We start from the raw sequence: 24,400 nt of genomic DNA, 5'->3' as shown, positions 1-24,400 counted from the left end.
TGATCAGAGGTGCCTTTCAGTCAAAACCCTTTGAAATACTCACACTAAGCTATCTCATGCTGTTAGCATATGGATAATGCACTCAAATATCTAAATGCAAATACAAGATAAAATATTTTGAGCATCATCCCTCTTTTTAATTTGAGACAAGTTTTTTTAGCTCAGTATATAGTCTGCAGGGTACTTTTTGGAAGTATTTTTGAAAGCGTGCAAATTGCAGCACAGAAAACCAACTGCAGCCTGGGCTGCATTGAAAAAATGTGGCCAGCAAGCCAAGGGAGGTGATTATGACCTTCTACTCTGCTCTTGTGAATCCCCACCTGGAGTACTGCATCCATCTTTGGGATGCCCAACACAGAAACATGGACCTGCTGGAGCAAGTCCAGAGGAGGGCCACAAAGATACCAAGTGGGCTGGAACACCTCTCCTATGAAGACAGGCTGAGATAATTTGGACTGCTCAGCTTAAAGAAAAGAAGGCTTCAGAGAGACTTAATTGCAGCCTTTCAGTACTTAGATGGGGCTTATGAAAAAGAGGGAGAGAGACTTCTTATACAGGCAGATGGGAGTAGGACAAGGGGGAACAGTTTTAGACTGAAAGAAGACAGATTTAGATTGGATGCTAGGGAAAAAATTTTTACCCAGAGGTTAGTAAGGCACTGGAACAGGCTGCCAGAGAAGCCATGGATGCCCCATCCCTGGTAGTGTTCAAGGCCAGGTTGGATGGGGCTTTGAGCAACCTGGTCCACTGGGCGGTTTCTCTGCTTGTGGCAGGGACATTGGTACTGGATGATGCGTAAGCTCCCTTTCAATACAGAACGTTCTATGATTCTATAAATAGCTCCTCCTTTGGATTTGAGCTAAATCTCAATTTTGAAGAAAAAACCTCCAAATTATTTTAAAAGGAATTTAAAAAGTAATCCTGCTTGAGATATCATTTACTTTTTATGTGTTTCCTAATCTCACTGAGCTGCCTTCAGTAAGAGTAGGCTCACGGAGTTAAGCAAAAATCCTTTTAGATTATTCTATCTCATTTTGCTGAAAGAATCCTCAAAGCTTTGCTACTTCATGAAATCTTAACATATACATTGCCTCTGAACATTTAGACTGATCCCTAGAAAACATAAATTACAAGGAAGATGGCAAATTTCTGACAGATATTTTGTTCCTTGTAGTTCTTCTGTACTGATCAATTCTTTAATTACTGTATTTTTATGGTTTTATTATCCCACCCTCAAATCTGATAATGGATTTAAAAAACTATTTTGATTTTTTTCATTCACCTTCAAAACTGTATTCCAAAGAAAAAGGCAAGATATCCAAGTCATAACTGTAAATACTTTTGTCCCATAGTCCTCAGCCCTCATCTGCTAAAGAGGGCATTTAAGCACTTTAAATAGGGGAAAGGAAAATTGAAAAGAAACACCAAAAAGAAATCCCAACAAACCACCCACAAAACCAAAAAAAAAATATTTCCGTCCTCTGCATAAGTTCTTCTGAAAAAAAATTAACTGTTTCATTGTTAATATCTATCCTCTCTGTGTGTATATTAAAGAAAGAACAGGTTATTCCCAAAAGAAATAGCTGAGATTTATAATAGTAAAAGTCATTATTTGATGAAAGAAATGAAAAAGATCCAATCTGCACATCTTCCAACACACACTTAGCTCTCTCTATGACTTTGACTTACTGTTTCCTGTGTAGAAAGTAGAAGAAACGGCATTTGGTAAAAGGTAAATCTGATGAATGCATTAAATTAAATACAAAACATAGATACAGCTTGGAAGATCTAAGAAATCTGGATAACCTGACAGTACTAAGCATATAACTTATTCAATTTGATAAAAAAGAGAAAAAAATTCAAAGCAGAATCACATGAAACAAATTGAAAAGAGTAAATGAAAATTACCCAGTTCAGGCTTATCCAGCAAACTGATAAGAATTCGAAAAGGCTTTAAGTCTTGCATTAATGTGCTTTCTTCTCCCTGTCCATTAACTTGCAATATTCCAACCATTGCCTACAAAGAGCAAAAACACATCAGGAAAATAAAAAGAAAGCTAGAAAGCAATAAAAGCTGCACATAAAGGGAAAATTCTCAGTAGTGGAGACCACTATTTCATCTCACTGCAGCTCAGTCTCCCATGATTAAGTTCTCTCAACTTTGCATTTGAGAACATTTCTGTGGAACAGAACTGGGTAACTTGTATTTATTTAAAATCAAAATAGAGTATTATAAGAAGGTAACTCAATATTTCTTGAATAAAACAGAATACATGAGCATTAATGAACAAATTATTTGAGAAGATAAAGTAGGTAGATATTAAGGGCTTAATAAAACACCATCTGTCCTATGATATAGTCACTTACGTGGATGAAAACTTTCTTAACTAAATAGCAATGACAACTTTGAAATCAATGGGAAGACAGAGTTTCTACACCAAAGCAGGTTAGGGAATGAGCTGCAGAATTAAAAAAAGCCCCATGAGATGACCACAGATTTTGTTTTCTGCCTGGCTGACTTGACTGTCTGTGTTAGTGTGTTTCTTTTACAGTTTCAAAAAAAAAAGGACTAAGAAGAAAAAAAAAAGATAAGAAAGAGCCATGAAAACCAGTTTGGCCATGTTATCTGCTACAAACCAAGTATTATCAGCAAGTATCTTAAAAGAAAAATCTGTGCCTTCATAGTCTTTAGAAGGCCAGAATTTTCAGTACATTGTATCTGCGAATAAGATATGAGTTGACTGGATTAAAAAAAACACAAAGAGACTGCTAGAGAATAAGGCAGAAAAGAGAAATGCTTTTAAAGTCTTTCAAGAGACAGCAAAAGGTTTTAGAAGCTATATGTCATTTGTACTATGAATATCAATGCACTGATTCTAATGTCCATACTCTTTTAAGACAGAAAAGCTTTATTGACACTGATTAAGTTTGAAAGACGCACAGATTTAAAAAGACCTTAACTGTTAACCATGCCTAAATGTTGCTGAAAGCTCAGCACGGTTTTTTTATATAAGGTGAAACTGTAGCTCCTTCAGGCCTTTCCTTTATATTTGAGTAATTTCTGAATCATCTGCTAAGGAAGGCAGAAGGTTGATAAGAAAAGGGTGAGAGAGTGCCAACAAGGTCCTTGCTGCTGGAATATTGGAATTCTGAGGTCTTTTCCTCATCAGTAGAACAGCAGATCTCACAACTTTCAGATAAAACTGAAGGTGCTAGCTCTGTGCTGGGTGTCAGCTTTGAACTGGGATGAGCTGAATATTCTTGTCAGCTACTACTGTTAGAATTGCCACTGCCATTCCCATACATAGCATCACAGCTCTGATGCTCTGAGAAAAATCCTGACCTTATCAATTTGCCTTAAAGATAAAATGTCTTCCTGACTTCAATATCAGACTCACAGAAGTTTAAAAGACATCTGTATTTCGATTACTGTGAGAAAAGCAGCACAATTCTTAGAACCAGTGATCTCAGCTCACATAGGAAGGCTTTAAGGGTAAACTAGTTTAACTGCCAATTTTCTCAACTATTCCTGGCTGCCAACAGAGAGCAGAAGATGCTCCCTTTTCCTAGGGGAGAGAAAGACCCTTTTAACACAGATTTTGAGTGCCATCTGATAACTTTTTTCTGATTCCCAAGACACAGAGGAGTTTCCCATATCTACAGAAGAGAATTCTCCAATTCAGTTTCATGAAAGAACAGGCTCCAGTGTGCTGGGTTCATAATCAAGTAACATCCATATATGCTTCATTCATTGTGAAAAAGGAGAGGGAGAAATCGAATATTTGTTCTGTTCATTCTGCTATTCTAGAGGTCTTCATTTTTCCACTGAGAATGTTTTGGAGGAATAGAACACGAATATCACAAAAAGACAAGATTACGTTGTCACATTGCATTGGCAAGTCAAAAGATAAAGTTACAGCAACTTTGATCAGGATCTGTTTATAAAAATATATGCCCCAAGAAAACTGTATAAATCAAACTGTATAGCTACCTGGACTAGCATCTCCTTAGAGAAGGTGTTGAAATAGTAAGTGGCATGCTCCTCAGGATTGCTGTGCCTTGTACTTCTGGGTCCTACAAGGGCACCATTGTTATCAAAACCTTCAAGCAAACAAAAGACAAAGCAGATAAATATTTGCAGTTTAACAGAATACATTGTCAATTTCTTTAAACTAGAAATCACACACTAGCACTGATAACTTACCAGTATGAAGTCCAAGTCATGTTGGCAAGAAAAAGATGATTTTATAGAGTTTAATAAGGGAAACTAAGTCATATTTTCACACAAGCAGTTCACACATAAATTAAAAAAATTAGTTTTATGCAATATTATCAACCAATTACATGTCGTACTATTGAAAAATGTTCACAAAAGGCGCAAAACCCACAGTCCTTAAAAGAAAACCACAAGCTGTCACATAAAAAATTTCAATATTAATGAGAACAAAAAATTCAGTGTTTTAAGTATATAGAGATGATCATCAAAACACAGTGATGTGTTAGAAAGCATATCAGTCACACCACAAAAAATATTTTTTTAGTTCAAAATTACACTAACAACCTGGACCTTTGTATTATAAGTTTCTTTACTTTTCCCAGTAAGTTTTTAATTGCACAAATAAATAGGCTTAAGGAAGGAAAAAAGATCTACTGGTTAACAATGGTTAAGATAACCTGATTTAAGGAAATGTATGTGATTTCTATTCATAGAGAATGTTAATAGACAACCTCTAGCTGTAAAACAGCAAGAAGGAATAGCACACACCAGAATTAAATAATGCCATACAGAACAACAGAATTCAGACAGTCTTTCAACATAACTGATCTCCATCTGCGATGTCTTATATTAGGAATATAATATCATGATAATAGAAAAGCAGCACAACATCCAAAGAAAAAAAAATGCAAAATCCAGTATTGTCAGAAAGCTTGTTGAAATATATAGCAAATAGATGAAGTAGCTGTTCACAACACAGGACATGGAAGTCACTGTAAAATCTCTGAAGCTGTATGACTTTCAGTGGAGACTGTGTTCATGAAATAGCTGTAAAAGAAGATTCTACAACTGAAAAAAAACAGCATGATACTTTAAATACACAAAATACCTTTTTCAATAATAGCAAAAGACATATCTAATCCATCAAATTTAGATGAAATATGATTGCAGTGTTTAATCTAGAAACTATTTCTTCCCCAAATTTGAAAATGCAGGTATGGAGCATAGCATTGCATTTCGTTGTCTTTCTTTAAAAGATTAATCCTTTGCCAGTCAGGGTCTTGAAGAATGATTAACCAAAGAAGGCAGGATTTTCTCATATTAAACTTCTAAACCCCTACAGCAACACAACCAAGCCCCTCATGCAAAACAGTGTTGCTGACTTCTTCCCTCCTCATAATTTCAGCTCTCTCTCAGGGCCCTTTGCTACTCACACCGTTTCTCCCCAGTCACCCACAGGCTACCTGCCTCTGACATTTAACTATCAGCTGAGCAAGGTTCTGGGTAGCCCAAGAAGCACATACGTGCTTGCTGGTGAGCTGGGAAGTCATACAAAGAAGGTAACAGCAGACTGCAAAACATATCAAGTAGAGAAGCCACTTCATGTCTCTTCATTTAGTCTCCAGTTCCTGGGACACACTTAGGAACTTCCATGATTTTGACTTCTTTCAAAATGGGTTTAAAGAATAACTGATCAGATTCATGTGACCACAGGCTTCATTTCCTTAAAATAACAAGGCTGAATAAGAATTTTTTTCTAAAATTTTTTAATTTCTGGTCTTCTAACTATTCCCTGAATAGTCAAGAGCCTTCTAATAGCTATAATTCTCTGCTACCCTCTTCTAATTATATGCTGGTTTCGTATACAAATTCAAATTTGTACTGTATTGATTTTATGTCATTTGGTAGAATTGTATTCCCAATAGCTCAATTTTTACTCCAGAAAGGTGTTGAAAAGTGATTGGTGATCTGTTAATTCAATCAGGCAAAGATCTAATGAAGTTTAAAGTTTGCATACACCAACTGACATACCAGTGCTCTCCAGCATTCTTTCCTATCTTCTATACTGTTGTGCTCCAACTACCATCTACACTCTATAGTGCCTATTCTCTGTTTTCTCCAGTCTACATTTTTAGAGAAAAAGTTTCAGAGTGCCTGTTTCCATGAGCCTACTACACCAGGCTCTACCCTTTAATGTGGCCCATAATGCTGTTAGAGGAAAATGCATCAACAATTTATATCACAGGAATGAGTTCCAGGAGGACATTCTTCATCTTCTATGTCCATAAAAAGTGCCTTTCTCTCTTATGAAAGAAATTGAGTATTTCATTTTTCCACGATTCTTTCTACACAGCAGTGCAAACATTGATAAGGAAAATCCAGTGCATCCTCCACTTTTAGTGCCAATGGAATGAAATACAAACCTACCCAGAAGCCATGCATAAAGCCTTCGGTTGAGTGACATATCCCTGCGCAGCACTACGTGAAGGGCTGCTGACAAAATTCTGATCATGTCTGGACGCGTTGCCTGAAGAAGTTAGAAACACATTTAAGTTTAACTATGAAAAGTAATGCTTTTTCTATGTTAGCAGCTTAATGCTCATTAAAACCTAGCTAGCTTCATGTTTTGACATTTCTGAATTCTGCACAGTACAAGAAAACACGATCTTGCTCTTAGAAAACCAAAATATGATTATTCTTTGGAGCAGATACTATATAATAACACACAGCCTTTAAAAACAGCAAAAATACCAGATTTGACTAACAGCTCCTTTTTATTACAAGACATTTCATATTACTATGAGGCAAAAGCTTTGGAAGAAAATTCTTAAAATCCAGTTTAAAAAAAATTAAAAAGTACTTTTCCAGTTTCTTACTACTTTAAATGCTCGTGTAAGTTTTAATATTGAAAAAATGTTGTATTGATAATTTCAACATTTCAATACCGAAATAGAGACACTCCAAATACTCCTATAGAAGCTGATAATGTCAGTGAAGCACTTCCCCAAGCAAGAACATAGCTCTTTCTTACATAAAAGTGCAGGTCTTCCCTAATTTCTAACAAGATGAGAATCAGTCTTGTATAAGTTTTCCTCTAGGAGTTAAATAATTCATAGATCATTTAAAAACAGGACATAACTAACAATAAATGCAGTCCAAAAAAAAAAAATTATCTAGAAGTTGTAAGGTCTATCTCCCACTACTGCTAGGGCTAACCACTCACCCAAACCAAAAACCATTTTCAATTCTCTAGTGTTCTGAATCTGTTGTGCTAAGAGGATTAACTTTTGCTTATTTTGAACACTGTGAATTGGAAACTTGCAAATGAACAGGTAATTTGCTTTCTCATCAAACTGGAGCAAATTAAAAGCTTCTGCATAGACTAAAATAATTCGAGCTTACATACACAGAAGTTAACTTTAACTTCAAAGTAAACACATCAAGTTAAAAAGCAGAAGAGCAGAGATCATGACATGAGAATAGCCAAACCTATCAGAGAAACTCCTACGTGTGACTCTTGTTGGAGCTTGGAGAAAATCATTAACAAAAACCAACCAAATACTGCTACTGACTTAAGAAGTGAAGTACATTTAGGAATTTGTGAATTCAGCTCTCATGTTAATAACCTACCTGGCTCATGTGGAAAGGAAAACAAAAAAGGATAAGGTCCAATGTGCTCCTCTGTACTAAAACACTGGTATCTTGCACTGAAGTGCTTACTGCTTCCACCTGAAGTAATGGCAGAGCCCCCCCCAGAATAGTTATTTATTATTTTAAGGAGGTAGATATAAGACAGCACTTAAAAAAAAGAACAGTTATTTATAAACAGTGGTAAGTACTAAATGAAGTTATTTTAAATTTTGAATAGTGAAACAAGACAAAACAGAAAAATTAAAAGTTTCTTTTTGCATATTATCAATGAATATCTTAAGTTTAAAAGACAAAATTGTTCTCTATCTTTGAAAAATAAAAGGAACCAAAAATTGCAATAAAACTCAATCACTTTCCGCTGAAGCATGTAATGAATAGAAAGTTTTACACTAAATCTAAGCAGTTCTGATACATTAATTCAGCTTTGAAACACTCCTACCACGTAGCAGAACATCAGTTTAACTGGAACTATAACAAACATGCATTTTATCTCTTCAAAGGCCAGGTTCAAAGAGAGAAAACACATTTAAATCCCCCCCCTCCCCAAAAACATTACATAATAAGTAAGTAACTTCAATGTTGTTACTTAGTTATTATAAGTTCATTGTTCCATTTAAACATTACCATTAGTTCAATGTCACTGCCAATTATGTAGAGTTGATCCTCCATGGAAAGCTTCCTGTTCAGATGGGAGAGGACATAAGTGATGCCAGGCAAGCGCACGGAAGGGCTGGTGAGGAGGCTCCCCCAGAGAGCGCTGTAGAACGCTGACTGATCCACAGCTGAAGCAACTTTCTCCAGCAGTGTGTTTGTCCTGCAGCAAAACCAAGTCAGCTGCATCAGGGCTTATATCACAGCTCCTGCCCCTGCCCCCAGTTTTAGGAAGTATTAAAATTAATTGTTACAGGAAGGTCAAAACTTCCTTTTGAGAGGCCAAGAGAGGCCCAGTTATACACCCAACCTTATAATGCAGCCTGAACAGAGCAATCCAGCTAGCAAGCCTGTGGACCAATCTGGCTTGCAAAATGCTTTTGGCTTGCCCACAGCTTCTCTTTATATATTCCTTATGTACTCCTTATGTTCAAAGAGCCAAATAACTCCTTCATTTGCTGCTTAAAGCCAAGTGTTGCTACAGACAGAGGTTTCAGACAGACACCAGGAAAGCATAGCTACTGAAATCAAAGCAGATGGCTTTTGCCCTCTCATTCCTTGCACTTAGTCCATCTGGTAATAGCAAGGCATAAAAATACCCCAATTCTTTGAGCACAAGCAATCCCTTCCCCTGTCCTCATTTCCTCCAACTCATGTGGCAGCACCTCTCCACCCTCTGGCAGGCCCCAGGAGGCAAGCTGGATAGACCTTGTTCCCTGCTGTAGTGATGCCAGCTACATGGTGTGTGTGTGTCTGCCTACACAGAAATAGAAAAAGACAGTGTTGAACTGCTCTTGATGTACAAGTTGTGAAAATTCAAGTTTCTGAAGTTGGAAATATCAAGAATATGTAAGCATGTGAACAATTCTAAGAATTCCAAGTGATGGAGTGTAACTTCATCCTTTAATATGTTAAGATGCTACCTCAGCAGCCCAGATGTATGTCAACCCATATCAAGAGTCATAGAATTGTTTAAGTTGGAAAAGATCTTCAGGATCATTGAGTCCAACCCAACACTGCAAAATCCACCATTAAACCATGTCCCGAAGTGCCACATCTACATGGCTTTTAAATACCTCGAGGCATGGTGACTCCACTACTTCCCCAGACAGCCTGATCTGATGCTTGACAAACTTTTAAGTGAAGCAATTTTTCCAAATATCCAACCTAAACGTCTCCTGGAACAACCTAAAGCCATTTTCTCTTGTCCTTTTGCTTGCTACCTGGGAGAAGAGACTGGCATATAACACTAAGCCTGCTTAATGCCAATTCCCTTTCCATAACTACTAGCAGGAACAACTAACAGTTCATTTGTCCTAATTAATGCTAAGAACCTCCTACCATACTATTCTGTTGCAATATGACAATATCAAATTAGAAAGCAACCACTTTGAAAACAATAAAATCTACATACAAGTACATAGTGAAAAGTTACAGTAAACACCCCCAGATGAAGCATATCACCTTATTAACATAAGTATCCTTACCTTTCATAATACTCTGATCCCTCCTCTAACCCAGGCAGAATCCCAGTTAACAGTCCTTGCAGTCCTGGTTTCAATGTTTTCCCCAAAGGGAGGTAATAAATCTCATACAGACTCAATAATGTTGGCTTGACAGACATAGCAGCATTGGCAAGGAGTGGAAATAGTCCAGAACTGTGAAAAATAAATTTTCCCTTTTTTAAAGAAGCTTCTCATGTGACCATTTTATTTCTCTCTAAAGACTGCTATAGACACATCCAGTACAGTTATTATAAGCATCAGATTTTTATCTTAGCATTGTGCATAGGCATAGACAACCACACAATATGACTGACTTTGGATGGACAGGATGGTACCCCAAGGCTTATGAGTTTTATTACTATTGTGATAACAAGCACTGAAGGCCTAGAGATTAATGTCTTTCACCAATAAAATAAATATGATAAACCAGAAGCATCTCTGCATAACAAAATGTTAATTTTGCCCACACTGAACCACATCACAATGAAAATGGTATTTAAAAATATGTTTTTCTTTGCACTTATTAAGAAAAAAAAACAAGACTGGATAACAACAATTTGAGGAAATTCATAGCAATAATTTTCTGAAAGAAAAACCATGGTGTTTTATTTCAGCAAGTAACCTTGAGGTAACTGTTAAGTGGCATCAAGTATATATCTACTTCAGAAATTTGGAAATTCAGTCTGAAAGCAGATTCTAAAACTAACAATAAACCCTATCTGCAATTCTGTTCATAACACAGCCTGTAAGGGCCTGAAAAACTGGAAGTATGTTCTGAATTTACTTGAATGTGAGTGTAAGTTCACGAAAGTTATAAATGTGATCTCCTAAGAAGAAGTTACATAGATACTAAAATAATATTTGCTACTGCTACTAAATATCATAAATTATTACAAACTGTACCAATAATCAAATGCATGTGAACACAACTTCCATTTTCAAAATCATTGAGGACTCTGGTTAGAAGACCCTGACATATGAAGAAGAAAATCAAAGAACAGTAAAAAGGGTAATTTTAAGGAAAGGGTCTTAAAATCTATATCTACAAATCTACTATTAAAAGAAATACCTATGCAGATAGGGTATTGTCCATAATATAGGAAAAAATCCTACAAAACTCATTCCAAAATACAAAACTTTTGGTAAAAATGTTTTTTTGCCTTTATCTGTCTAGCAGAAATTGTCCTTAACCATTGTCAGTTGGCTTCTTTGTTCTACAGAAAATGTCTTTTTGTTCAATAAGCAGCACACTAACCCACAGTCATTCTTTGTAAGGCTATTACTCACACTTCAAGATCTGATGTTCAGACACTGGCATTCTGCTTTCATGACAAATACTGGAATCTTTGATAATGCCTTAATGTGAATGTCTGTCTTTGCCCTAGCAGCAGTAACAATAGCTTTTAGTTAGATTATACAAAGTGGCACTTTCCATTACCCTAGAACTTACTGTTAATGAGATCTTGCAGCTACTGAATCACCGTACGAGCACAAAATATGAGCTATGAGTTCACAGTGTCTTTTAAAACATGTGGAAACAGAGAACTGAAACACTCCTATCCTCAATATGATTATATATAAACATCATGACCATGCAAGACAGAAGAGCTGATGCTAAGGTATGCAATTTCTTTCCAAGCACTAATGCACACTTTTGCTTCCTAAACAGAATTCCATTTTATCCTGCTATTTCTCAAACCAATGAAATTTTAATCTCTAGGGACCGGTAAAGATTAAGAAACATGTGACAGTGTGCACACATTCCTCTTTTCATTATATAACAAATAAATTAATGTCTTGCCCACCCTACCCAACCCAAAATGTATACACCATCATGGAGGTCTAGGAATCAGTATATGCTGACTAAACTTAACTTTTTAAGGTTATCCTTCCTTTTCATTATCATCAGTTCCAGAGACTGAGAAAAAGTTTGTACTTGCCCCCCATGCTAACAAAACAAAATCTTTCTGTTCTGTTAATTTGATAACAAAATTTTTTGCAACAAACTATACTCAGATTCTTTTCCAACAACACTTAAAATAGTAAAATGTAATGTTAATACAATGAGGTGCTAACTTTTCAATTACTATACATATGGTACATAGAGACAGAACACTTCATTTCAATGAAAAAGTAATAAATTCCAGGTTTTCTTGCACTAAATCAGTTCCTAACAAAAATTTAGGTGATCTGTTTCTCTTCTGTTATACAATATTCAAAAGAAAAGTCCTAGACAAGCACTAATAACACGAGGGAAAGAAATTGGTTCTGATTGATTCTTGCTATATAACAAAGTAATACTGCCAATATAAAATGCAGGAAAACAAAAGGATCTTGATTATGCATTTGGAATGGAATTGTTTAAAATATTGTACCTGTAGAGGAACAGATCTTTGGCCAGGCGCTTGGGTCCAATGATTTTAAAGATGATCTCATATGTTTCAAGTGCCTTGCGATGAACCCCTCCCGGCAGAGCTGGATGCAGGCATTGTGCCAAGCGCTTGCCTATCGTCAGCTTTTTGGGTACGACCTGGTACTTGGCGTTGTTCTGTAGCACCTGTAAATCAGCACAAAAAAAGGCAAAACAGCACAAAAGATGTTAAACATCAAATGCACATTTTATAAAGGAGTTTCTGGATGTGTTTCATAAGTCACCACACAAAGGTTACTAGGTTACAAGAAAAAAAGCCAAGACCATTAAAATCTACCATGGAGCTGTTTCTTTGCCATGCTTTTCACTTATACACTTGTTATAGGTAATATTGCCAAGGCAACTTCACTTGTAATGGGCTTCTTGCCTACAGCTTGTCCATTTGTCATTTACTCATCCATTTGAGGACAAAAAATGCTATTTCCATTTCATAAAATCCATTATCACTAGCTCAAAGAGGCCTAATAAACTGTGGGTCATGAGTATGGGATAGCTTTAAGAGAATGCCACAGAGTGAGATCACATACAAAATTTTACCACTATTTGAAACTATGCAACCACCTCAGGACAGGAGAACAGAGTTGCTTTTACATATTTTGATTTTTTTTCTCTATATCATAGCCTTCACATAGCACAAACATGCAGCAAGAACTGCCACAATCAAAAAAAGGAAAGAAACAAGATTTTATACAAAATAATGATCCCACTTACAACTATAGTGTCATTTTCCTGAGTGGGGCTGCCTAGAAACACAACTGATGAAACCAAGATTTTTATGAATATCAGGATCTGTACGCATTTGTGAAGTGCTATTAAAGATTACAATGATATTGCCCATTAAAATTAACTGTTAAAATGAATCAGAAAAACAGCATTCTCTGGTCCATGAATGATTTGAGCCTCATTTTAAAACTTATGCTTCATAAAACTACTGCTGATATGTATACCAGTTACTATTTTTCACATTATTTCTATAACACTGAACAATATTAGAAATAAATATTACTAATAAAAGAGATGCTGCATTTATTTCCACTAGAAATGTAAATAACTTCTCCCTTTAGTTCCAATTACAAAGGGTTCAACTCTAGAAAGAAAAGTGTTTGGTTTGTTTGCTCCTTGCACACACCCAACATTTGGCTCAGAGCACTAAAATATTTGCAGGAGATGGCTGGACCCTTGCATTTCTGTACTGTTATACCAGAACGTTTTGCAATTCCTGAGGCTTTTTAAGAGCACTTGTCAGGCATACCTTGTTTAGCTTCCCAAGTGCTGATATTAAATCTGCCCATTCACTGGAATATTCAAAGTTCTTCAGTGCTTTGTCAACAGCGGCTACATAGTTCCTGTACTTGGAATCAGTCAGTAGCTCCAGCTCCTCCGTGTTCATCCTCCCACGGTGTCCCCGCTAGAGACCAGCTTGCAAATCATGTACAGACATTACCTAGTCAAAAGTTAAAAGGAAAAAGCCCTGAAATGATTGTTAAAATACGTATAAGCAGCACTACATTTTCCTCAAAGACATTAAAAAAATTTGGAATCAGGTTACAACAAACCATAAACAAAAGCTAACATATTGTAAACAAATATTAACAAATATTTAACACATATTCAACATCAAGTCCTACTAAAAAACCCAAACAAATAATAAGAAATCATATCTCAAGTCAAACAAAAATCCCTAAAAAAAGAATGCATTTTCTCTCCCAAAAAGCACTGTTTGTTCTAAACAATGCAACAAAGTGATTTTTCATTTTCTTTTTTACTTCCTCTGGGTCCATCACCAGAAACCCCCACCTTACAACAAACCAGCTTTTCTGCAAACAGAAGACACCAATCTTTCTGAATCAGTTCCAAGCAGAAGACAAAACTGAAGGATACATACAATAGTTACACACTATTCAAGAGGACTTCTGTGCATCAACACTTCCTTTTACAAGACTTGCTATTCTAATCCAGCGATGCAACCCTACTTTGTTTTCATATTATTGTCATCCGGGCACAACAAAAGTACATGTTTACCAGCATTCTGTAATCATAGGCTTTTACAATTTGTCCAATATATTTTCGTTGTGTGGTAGTCTACACCAAGTAATTAAGATATTTTAGTTCCAGAAACACCACCCTGTACTTTTATAGGTCATGGACTACTTTTTTTTTTAATAGCAGAAGTTCATTAACCTTTTAAAAGAAAAGAGCTTTTAAGGCTACATTTACCCCAAGCAAATACAACTCAACGAGAAATGCTATTGCAGCACATCTGTGAAAAAGGCAGATTTGGTGCCACTTTTCATGGAGGTGTTATTGGGGGAAACTTTTTGAGATCTTTTTTGTACTTGGCTTCAGAAGAGACTTCACATTCAGCAGATGCTGTTCTCTTCTGTCTCGATTAAAGGGAAATGGGAAGAAAATCATGTGCAGCAGTGCAGGCTGAAGCATGACTGAAAAACGAAACAAACCCATGGAACAGCTATAAAGAAGTAGTATTCATCAGACTGTCTTCTGGGTATGGTAAGGAAAGTTGCAAGAACAGAGAAAAATAAGAAAGTGGCAGACAAAATGAAAAGAGCTGGATGGAAGAAGTGAATAAAAAGGCAAAAAATTTACAAGGTTTCTGCACTCTTGATTCTGATGGCAGAGTAATAATGACAAACTGTCTCCAAGATGGAACAAAAATGTGAACCATTATTTAAAAAATACATTGAGTGTCAAATTCATAGATTTCACAATATCTCACTGGCATAAAGCACTTAGATATCACTTTTAATAAAAAAAAACTCCAACAAACATTTTTCATGTGGTTTCGTTTTATAAAAACCATTTTTGAATTAAATCCCAAAAAATATCAGATTTGTTCTGGAAAACCTGTAAAATGCCAACAGACTTTTCAAAGAGACAGCTGCACAACCACCAAAGCCTGATCTCCAAAAGTGAAATAAAGTATTAACACTGAAAAAAGAAGAAAGAACCAACATACAAAAGCAGCACAATTCAAATTTTTCCAGGCACAGTGGATGGAGAAAGAACTTGACACAGTAAATAATTCTTTTTAAGTGAAGAATGCTTTTTATCCAGCTAAAGCATAAATGCAACCACTTATGGCTGAGTGGGAGACAGGGCTCTGTCTTCCTCAAGTGCTTGAAGGACCTGAGAGCTGAGAGTGGTCTGATAAAGGATTATCAAAGGTTAAACAAACCAGGTAGAGCACAGGGTTAAACAGGTAGCTTCCTTTCAGACTTAAAAACCAATCAGAACAATCCCTTAATTTTGAAAACAAAATACATTAACATCTTGGACTGAATAACTGTACTTTTAGACAAGACAACTGCACACTGGCTGTACAAATATAATCATTATGAAGTTTTGTATGGAGAAGAAAAAACATACTGTTTTCTTAGTACTCTACAGTTATGGTCTCATTTTTCAATCTTAAAAATGTTGTTTTTTTCAAAAAGAATTTATGCAAAGAATTTCTTGCATACTTTTTCCCACAAAGAAATCTCAGTTTTAGACAAATCATAAGTAGCCATAATAAGTGAGGCACCCAGAGAGGATACTACGTAAATGTTATGTATTATTTTATAAACCTTGGACTAATTCTATTCTACAGCCATTAAAATTACAGGAATGACAATTGTTATGAGTTCTCATACATAAAAATAAATTTGTTTACTATGGTTTTCTTTTTGTTTAGTCTGAAGATATTCCACAATGTAGTTTTTAATCTTTCATGTTTCCATAATATATTCTTATCAATACTTTCCTCTTCTCTTCATCTGTAATAAAAATGCAGATTTAAAAACATTTGACTTTACAGCTGGTATTTCAATACAATGTAAAGCTTGGTAGTGTCTATTTCCTTCTAAGTTTCACACCCTTATTCTTCCATGGTTTACTACTTTGAAAAAATTAGATCAATAATAAAATTTGATAGATCAAAAAAAAAAAAAGAGAAATAGCATTTCTGCTACACCATCACACAGCCTACAGAACAAAGCATTTATCTAGCCATTACACAACCACCATTTGGCATGAGGGCCAACTTTCCTTGGAATCATCTTTATTTGTTTTTCTTTTTAAACAAAGATATGAAGAGCAGCATCCTTTGGGGCTTTTTTCCCCCCTTTTTGTATACCAGAAGAGATGAGCCAAGCTTCTCAGATTGAAGGTTAAGCCATTCTCATGAGTCTGGCATAGGCAATCACTGACCTGTTAGATGGCCATGACTTTTTAAATGAATGTCAAAAAGTAAATATGCTTTCTGTCCCAGCAGAAAGTTTATTATCAGTGAGGAAGAAACTAAGATGTACAATACACTTTCAAATAATTTTATATAATTATATTTAAATCATGAATGATTGCAGAAGTAGGTCCTGACACTTACTACCTTCTACTTCACCTTCTAGTGTGGATTAAAATATGGATACCACTTGATTCTGGGTACACCTGGATGTCTGTGGAGTCTTCGCACATGACTCTGACAAGGACACAGGTGTCTGGGGCTGTGGCTCTTTAGCGGAGGGTTGTGCATAGTGCATTCCCAGAGCAGCCTTCAGCTCCCTTCACTGATGAGGTGGTATTGGTTTTCTCCAACTCATGTTCAAACAATACTGCTTCAGCTGTGTTTCCACAGCAAGTGCTCATTCTTCATAACTGTTGTACCTAAGTGCCTTCTGTCTCACCTCAACACAAAGTATTCACCTGTTTAAGAGGCTCTAAATGTTTTTCACTGAAGCCGAAGGAATGTGGAAAGGAACAGCAGCATCACCAAATCAATTCCATAAATGGAGCTTTTATCTAGATTCTATTCTGATTCAATCACAAGGTTATAAGACTTGATTCATAAGCTCTTCCTTATCTATTTTACCCCAAAATTCCTCTTCAGGTTTGATTTGCTACTATTCCACTCCTGTATTTTTCAAGCATCAGATAATTGCTCTATTTGTATGTTTCACACCAATCTGCAATACTGAAATACTGGTACAGGTCCAGTAGCTGGTTGTGGAGTACAAATCTGCATACATCAAGTCACTTCAAGAAAGCTCAAGATTTTTTCCAAGTACTGTAAGAATCTGAGCTCACAGGCTTGCTCCTTTGAATTCCTCAGGGTGTCTGCTTTGCAATGCAATATTCCAAGGCATTTTTTAAATTGTGTACCATTTCAAAGGTGGCTATGGGATGTACAGTAAAAGAAGTAGTAGACAATTAAAAAGCAGATGACAAAAAATTCTAATTTCACTGTAGTGCCATTGCTTTTTAAGCCGTGTATGGTGCCCACATATTAAGCCAGCAACTGCAGAAAACATTTGTATTTAAATAGACTCAATACAAACACAGATTTGAATACAAAGAAAACAGAAGCCTTGTCATTTGGTAATTTATTATGCTTTGCTTCCCCTCAGAAGCATTTAACAACATGAATAGCAAAATAAGTCTTGCAAATCCCACAACAGACTCTTCAGATAAAATTCATATACAGAAATTACATACATTCTTCTATAACCACAGATAAAGATTTTCCAATAACAGCTAATTACACTGTTTCTAGATTGAGTTTCCACAGTCTTCTTATTCAGAATTTTTCAAACAGGAATCTCTGATGTCTTCTGAAGAATAAGAACTATTTGAACTTGTTATTTTGGCCAACTGCTATTCAGTAGAATAACAAAAGAAGAATCTCTCCCATACTACACAAACAAACAAAACGAAAGAACCGCACCCAGCAGTATTATTACCTTTAACTAGCCATTATGTCATTAGTATCCTTCAACAGTCTACAACACTTAGTAAGAATTAACATTGTGATTAATAACTTCTCAGTACACTTTTCTACCTAGTCATATTCACAAGTTGACCCAGCCAATTATATTTTTCCACAGAAAAAACAGCTCTGCTTTAGGTGTTCATATTTCACAACAAAATTTAATTAAATCAAATCTATATAATAATCTGCATGACACATACTGGCAACTTCTAAATCAACACAAGATGTTTTCCTGGGAGTTATATCAAAAAATAATTAAATGCCAGAAAACCTATGGCTTGTACTACAGAGGTTGGCTTAGGTACCCAACTGGATGTGCACCCTCCTTACTTATAAAGCTACAAACCAAATTTATTTATTATCACAGAAAAAAATCAATCTGTCAGTAAAAAGAAAATAAGTACATTTTCCCTTCTTTTCCATGTTCTTCACAGAAAAAAAAGACTGGAATAAACCAACCACGGAGCACAGTCTGATGCAAGTACATCAGGTATGTAAAATGTTCTTTCTGCTATTCCTGTCATATGGTCTTCCAAAGGGTAGCTTACACTAGGTAGGAGTTCATAAAGATGAACAAACTCTTCTAAGGATTTGGCTGCTCTAGTTACTAATTAAGAAAACAAATTTATGGTTATAAACAAACCCTAAATGAATATGCTTTAGAGCACAATTTTTCTGAAATTAAAAAAAATATCAAATATCTACGTCTGTTTATCAGAGGGGAGAAGAAAGTGACCAAAGACTTCTCACTCTCATGGACAAATACATATCTCTTCCAATTGCCTCTTAGAAACTGAGTTTAGAGTGACATTTTAACCCCTCTACTCAATTATATTTTATTACAGCTTCTCAATATGTAACAGGTGAACTACAAAACATTTTGATATACTGGAATGACATTTTAATTTTGACTCCAGATCCACCAACAGAACACTTCTGATTTATTTTCTTTCAGCCCTTGAGTACCATTGCCTGCATACTGCTCAGGACTACCTTAGCGTTTCTGGCAAAGTATAACAGACATCATCTTTCCTAGAGTTAAGTACTTTTGCACTTCATGAATGCCAGAAGTTTACACTAGAGTGTCTACTTTTAAAGTATCAGTCTTCATGAGATCAAATCACGTATTCAGATTTCACAGATCTGAACTTACGTCACTCAGTAAATGAAAGATGATGATTTGCCTCTTTCTTACAGCTCAGGTCAACCATTAACTAAAATATTTTCTTCTTAATAAAATAACATTTCCCCATTTTCCTGTCTTACAACAAATGATTCCTGAATTATCTATGCAATAAGTTATAGCTTAATCAGTGATCATTTTACATCCAAAAATCAAAAAAGCTCCAGATAACCTTGCTTCTTATTCTAAATTATGCTAAACATCTAACATGTCTTACTAAAAAAACAGATGGCAATTTATGTCAGAACTACACAACATAGAGAAAAATGGGAAAAAGCTTCCTTGAAATTGTGGTTATTCTTCAACACTTACTTTCAAGTACTTTTTTTGTCCCCTTCTTCCCTTTGTTGGCCACTGTATTTGAACAACCAATATTTCAGTCTAAATCTAGAACTGGTCACTATTTCCCTCATATTCAATTACACATTTGAAGAAAAAAAAAACAAAACAAAAAACCCAAAAAAACCCTAAAATTTACCATTCACTCAATCTGACAAGTGTTCAGAGTGTTGCAACCATCAGAGTGCAACCATCAGAGAAGTGTAAAAAATTTGATTAAAGACGTTTTAAAAATAATTATTTCATTCTCACAGCTGACACTTGAAGAATAACAATTATTTAGGAAGTTTTTTTAAATCATAGAATGTTTTGAATTAGAAAGGACCATAAAGCACATCTAGCTCCAATTCCTCCGCCATGGGCAGAGACACCTTCGACTAGAAGATGAAATATAATCTGGAGTCGCCAGCCACGTTCACAATGCTGAGGTAAACAGAAACATAAAATCCTTACTCTAAAGTTATGTGTAACATTGTATATAGTGTATCAACTACTGCTCCCTGGACCAAAAGAAACTGTTGCCATGCTCCAAAAAAAGATTGGATTGCTCCCCGAGCTGGTAGGGCCTTTTTCAGCTCTGCACAATCAAACCTGCAACATCATCCCACAGTGTCAGTTCTCAGCTTCATAAAGAGCTCCTGAGACTGAATATTAGCAATAAGGCTGTTTGGGTTACTCGGAACAGGATATGGAAGGAATTTACCTGCCATAGCCACATCCATGGTAACCACAAGTTCACTGGGTTGGAAAAGCACTGTCTCAGGCAGAACGAGTGTCCTGGTGTGAGCACAGCCGCACCCTCCCTGTGGCTCCTGCACCACCTGTGAGCACCGTGAGCTTTGTGCCTTCCCAGTCCCCCAGCAGGACTGCCCAGCTCTCACACACCCACTGGCCGGGGAACACTGCCCTCCCTGGCACAGGACTGCCCAGCTCTCACACACACCCACTGGCCGGGGAACACTGCCCTCCCTGGCACAGGACTGCCCAGCTCTCACACGCACCCCCTGGCCGGGGAACACTGCCCTCCCTGGCACAGGACTGCCCAGCTCTCACACGCACCCCCTGGCCGGGGAACACTGCCTTCCCTGTTGAGTAGTGCTTGATAAGTACACCACGTCAAATAGTTATCTTCTCTCCAGCTGAGCACAGGAACACGACAGGCTTCCTCAAATAAATGGCAATTTATTTTCGCTTGTGTGTGTTTCAGCCCCGTGTCTTCAAATGGTCCCTATATCCCCTCTGAAAAGAATTCCTTTTTACCTAGCCAGCTTTTCTTGTCCAAGCATTTATTGAAAGGAGACTTATCTTGAGCTATTATTTTTCTTTCTTGCATATTTTTTACTCTTGTCAAATTAGTAAGTCAAATTAATATGTAAAACATTTAAAATAAATAAACAACAGCAAAAAATCCATAGCGAACATAACAATGAATTAAATTCAAACAAAAATCACTTAATTTCCAGTTATATTTTTTACCCTTTGTTTTAAAGGAGAGTTTGCCAACTTCAGGGTACTTTTCAGTTTAGTATACAAAAAATAGGCTTAGATAAGGTTCACTGTCTTACATTACACTTGCAGTACTCTGTACTGAGAGAGAAGCTTTGCTTCCAGAGTAATGCTGTGTCTTCTCATGGAGACTTCTCAAAATATTCTGATACACAGTTTAACACAGAATCCACCAAATTAACAACAAAAAAGTGATAGCCAAGTAATTTATTCATTTATTCTTTGCTCATAATAGCCTTTCATGAATCCATACCCATTGTTCTAATATGTAGCTTCAGGTGGGTTTAACATTCTGTCTCCAAACGATCCTGATAGGTCTTTTCACAAAGGCATAAGTCAGGAGCTCTCATATCCTTATCCTTACCTTACTTGGATAACCTAATTCAATGCATTTGCGCAAGACTTGGTCCAGCTTCCTTTTTTATTATGCCCTGAGGTCTAAGGTATTAGCAATTAATTAATTTCAAATTTCAACTAATTTCTATAATTTTATTCTGATTTTAATTCTGAAATAGTGTTATATGTTGTGCATATATCTCTGCATTATCTAGACTGTGGTTACATTTTACAATGCATCTGGTTTCCCAGTTCCAGAGGTAGATTTCAAAGGAATTTGTAAAGTAGAATCCTTTTCTGACTGTTCTGAAAATGGTGCCTGGACCAAAACTTATTCACTCTCCCTATCCTCAGAAGTAAGCCACAAAAGACATAAACAAAAGGTTAAACTTGCTACAATTTCTGCAAATGAAAAACCCAGTTAGGCAACATTCCCTGACTTCTAATTATTTTTTAATGCTTATACTGAACTACAAGTTTCTGATAAAAATAGGAATGTGTTGACTAGTAAACACCAAGGAGAATCAGTAAATAGTTTTTCTTTCCATTTCTAGTTGCACTTATTGGGAGAAAATGGTTCAGTGTTTCTTCTCCCCAGCCTCTCAGAGGGAAACATATCATTTACTGTTTCTATTTATCATTCAGCTTCTTTTCAGCTACAAGTCAGAGCAACATGGTTATTAATCTGGAAGACAATTTATGTGCATACAGAAAAATTACTTCCATTTTCCTATTTCATGCTTTAGCAGGCATAATTTAGTGCAGCCTCTATCTCCTACTTTTTTCAACCCTTCTAAAAACAGGGGTTCTTAACAACACACTTCATATCTCTTCTTGGTTCTCTTCTACACACTGCAGATTTAACATAATAGAGCTCCACCAAAGACAAAAAATAGGAAAAGAAAAGGAAGAAAAGAGAAAAGAATATCAATAAGCATTTTCAGCCAGCCAACCCAGAGCAAGCAGTCATTCCTGGCTAAGCAAGAAGACATTAAAGGTGGACAGCAGGAACGGTGGCCAAGAGAACTGAGGGTTCTCTTGGTGATGAACACAGGGAAGTGGCCTCCCTGTATTCAAACAGAAAACAATGGCAGGAGATCACAGGCTGAGCCCACTTACTTGAGCAGAGTACAGTTCATTTTCTTCACAGTGGCTGGTAGGGGGCTGGTTTGCATTCGTGCTAAACATGGTTGATAATATAGAGATATTTTTGTTATTGCTGCACAGGGTTACACAGAGCCAAGGCCTTTTCTACTTTTTGTACTGCCATGCTGGTGAGCAGGTTGGAGGTGCATGGGATGTTTGGAGGAGACAGAGCTGGGACAGGTGACACAAACTGCCCAAAGGGATATTCCAGACAACATGACATCATGCTTAGCATACAAAGAAGGAGGAAAGGGGGGTCATTTGTAATGATTGTGTGTGTTTTCTTCCAAGCCACCACTAGGTGGGATGGGGCCCTGCTCTCCTGGAGATGGCTGAACACCTGCCTGCCGTGGGAAGGGGTGAATTCATTCCTTGCTGTGGTTTCCTTGTGTGTCTGCTGCTTTCCTTATTCAACTATCCTTATCTCAACCCATGCATTTTCTTCCTATTATTCTTCTCATTCTCTCTCTTGTGCCACAGGTAGGGGAATAGGGCTTGGCTGCTGGCTGGGCTTGAACCACAGCACCACCTTACCCACACAGCTTGTTGTGCCTGCAATGAGCATTTCTAACGGTCTGCATGGCATGCCAATAATTTTACACGGGAAAAGCACTGCCTATGTTGTGAACAGAACCATCCACTCAAATGCACAGCCACTCCAGTAATGGAAGATATAAGATACCTTTTCTATGCAAAATGCTGTTTAAATATCTACCATCACAGCTGCTACCAACAAGTTGGGAAGTGAGCTAGAAATGCAGCCTCTCCCCACATCACTTACAGGCTGCTTAGCTTCCAAAAGTGCCAATTCTCATGTCAATGAAAACAAAACCACAAATTATGCTGTAAATATTCTGCCTTTTCCAAACTGACATCCCCCCTCGTAACATTCATACATGCTATTTTGAAAATTACTGTACATTTTGGATAATCACAATATTTAGGCATCATACAGTTACCAAAAGGTCTACTGTATTCCACCCTGTTTTTGAAAAGGTATCAACATGAAAAAAACAAAAAAACCCAAAACCAACCAACCAACCAAAAAACCCAAAAAACCAAAAAACACCCCCAAAACAAACAAAACAAAACCCTACAAACAAAGAGAACAAATTTGATAGCCAGGCCTGCTTAAGTATTTAACACAGGCCAAGCCTTGGCAGCAAAATGAAGAGACTAGGATCTTCAACCTTATAATGCGACCCCTTATTACCTGCAAGTATCTAGCCTGTTACTCCTTAGATACAGTCTTCCCAACCCTTCACACTCCTACAGCCGGAATTCAGGTATCAGTAACACTGCAGCTAACCTGAGAACAATAACACTTTCGCTATTACTGCATACTGAAAGAAGATCTAGGAGCGAAAGGGTTCCTGCAATCAGCAACAAAAACAACGGTTGAGTCACCCAGAATAAGCTCTTTAAAACCAGCACCTCATATCTAACATATTTTAGGTCACTTAAAGAGATAAATTGTTCAGGCTTCTCTGGTTATTGTCACAGGTATGAAAATATTATTTCTGAAAAACCTTTAACACCAGAAGCTGTCATATATTTATGCTTTTCGAACGGGCATCACAAGATTTAAGGCCATCTCTGCATCAACAGATGAAATTTAACCCTGCATCACACAGCCCAGTGACAGCCGTATGTCCCATGTATCCTTCCAAATACCACAGGCAGCAACTCCAGCAACCGGGAATCTCACCTAAAAGAGGCCCGCAGCCCCCTGGACGCTCAAGGTCAAAGCAGGACGACCCTAGCAGCCCAACGTCAAGCTCCTTCCCAGGAAGGCGGGAAGAGCTCCCTGGGGAAGCTCCACCACGAAGGGCGAAGCCAGGCCCCGCCAGCCGCTGCCGGTGCGGGCGGGGGGAGAGGCGCCGCAGCCCGA

The 24,400-nt window shown here is 36.9% G+C and overlaps 1 protein-coding gene across 7 annotated transcripts in view; it reads right to left on the bottom strand.

The window, feature by feature from the left end:
* DOP1A (DOP1 leucine zipper like protein A) overlaps positions 1-13,681 on the bottom strand; it is a 48,810-nt gene extending 35,129 nt beyond the window's left edge. For 3 of the 7 annotated variants that reach the window (XM_031057111.1, XM_014307065.1, XM_031057112.1), the window contains exons 1-8: positions 13,488-13,681; positions 12,180-12,361; positions 9,787-9,957; positions 8,273-8,462; positions 7,628-7,726; positions 6,425-6,524; positions 3,992-4,101; positions 1,909-2,017 (exon numbers count right to left, since the gene is read on the bottom strand). In XM_031057111.1, coding sequence (XP_030912971.1) covers positions 1,909-2,017; positions 3,992-4,101; positions 6,425-6,524; positions 7,628-7,726; positions 8,273-8,462; positions 9,787-9,957; positions 12,180-12,361; positions 13,488-13,625 — 1,099 coding nt within the window. In that variant the 5' untranslated portion in view covers positions 13,626-13,681. Of the gene's footprint in view, positions 1-1,908; positions 2,018-3,991; positions 4,102-4,204; positions 4,488-6,424; positions 6,525-7,627; positions 7,727-8,272; positions 8,463-9,786; positions 9,958-12,179; positions 12,362-13,487 lie in introns of those variants that run through there. The other 4 variants (XM_031057114.1, XM_031057110.1, XM_031057109.1 and 1 more) reach the window with 3 other exon arrangements.
* Between the last annotated feature and the right edge of the window lie 10,719 nt (positions 13,682-24,400).

This window comes from Geospiza fortis, unplaced genomic scaffold (assembly GCF_000277835.1).
Source record: "Geospiza fortis unplaced genomic scaffold, GeoFor_1.0 scaffold190, whole genome shotgun sequence".
Classification (NCBI taxonomy): Eukaryota; Metazoa; Chordata; class Aves; order Passeriformes; family Thraupidae; genus Geospiza; species Geospiza fortis.
This window is presented reverse-complemented; position numbering and strand designations above follow the sequence as displayed.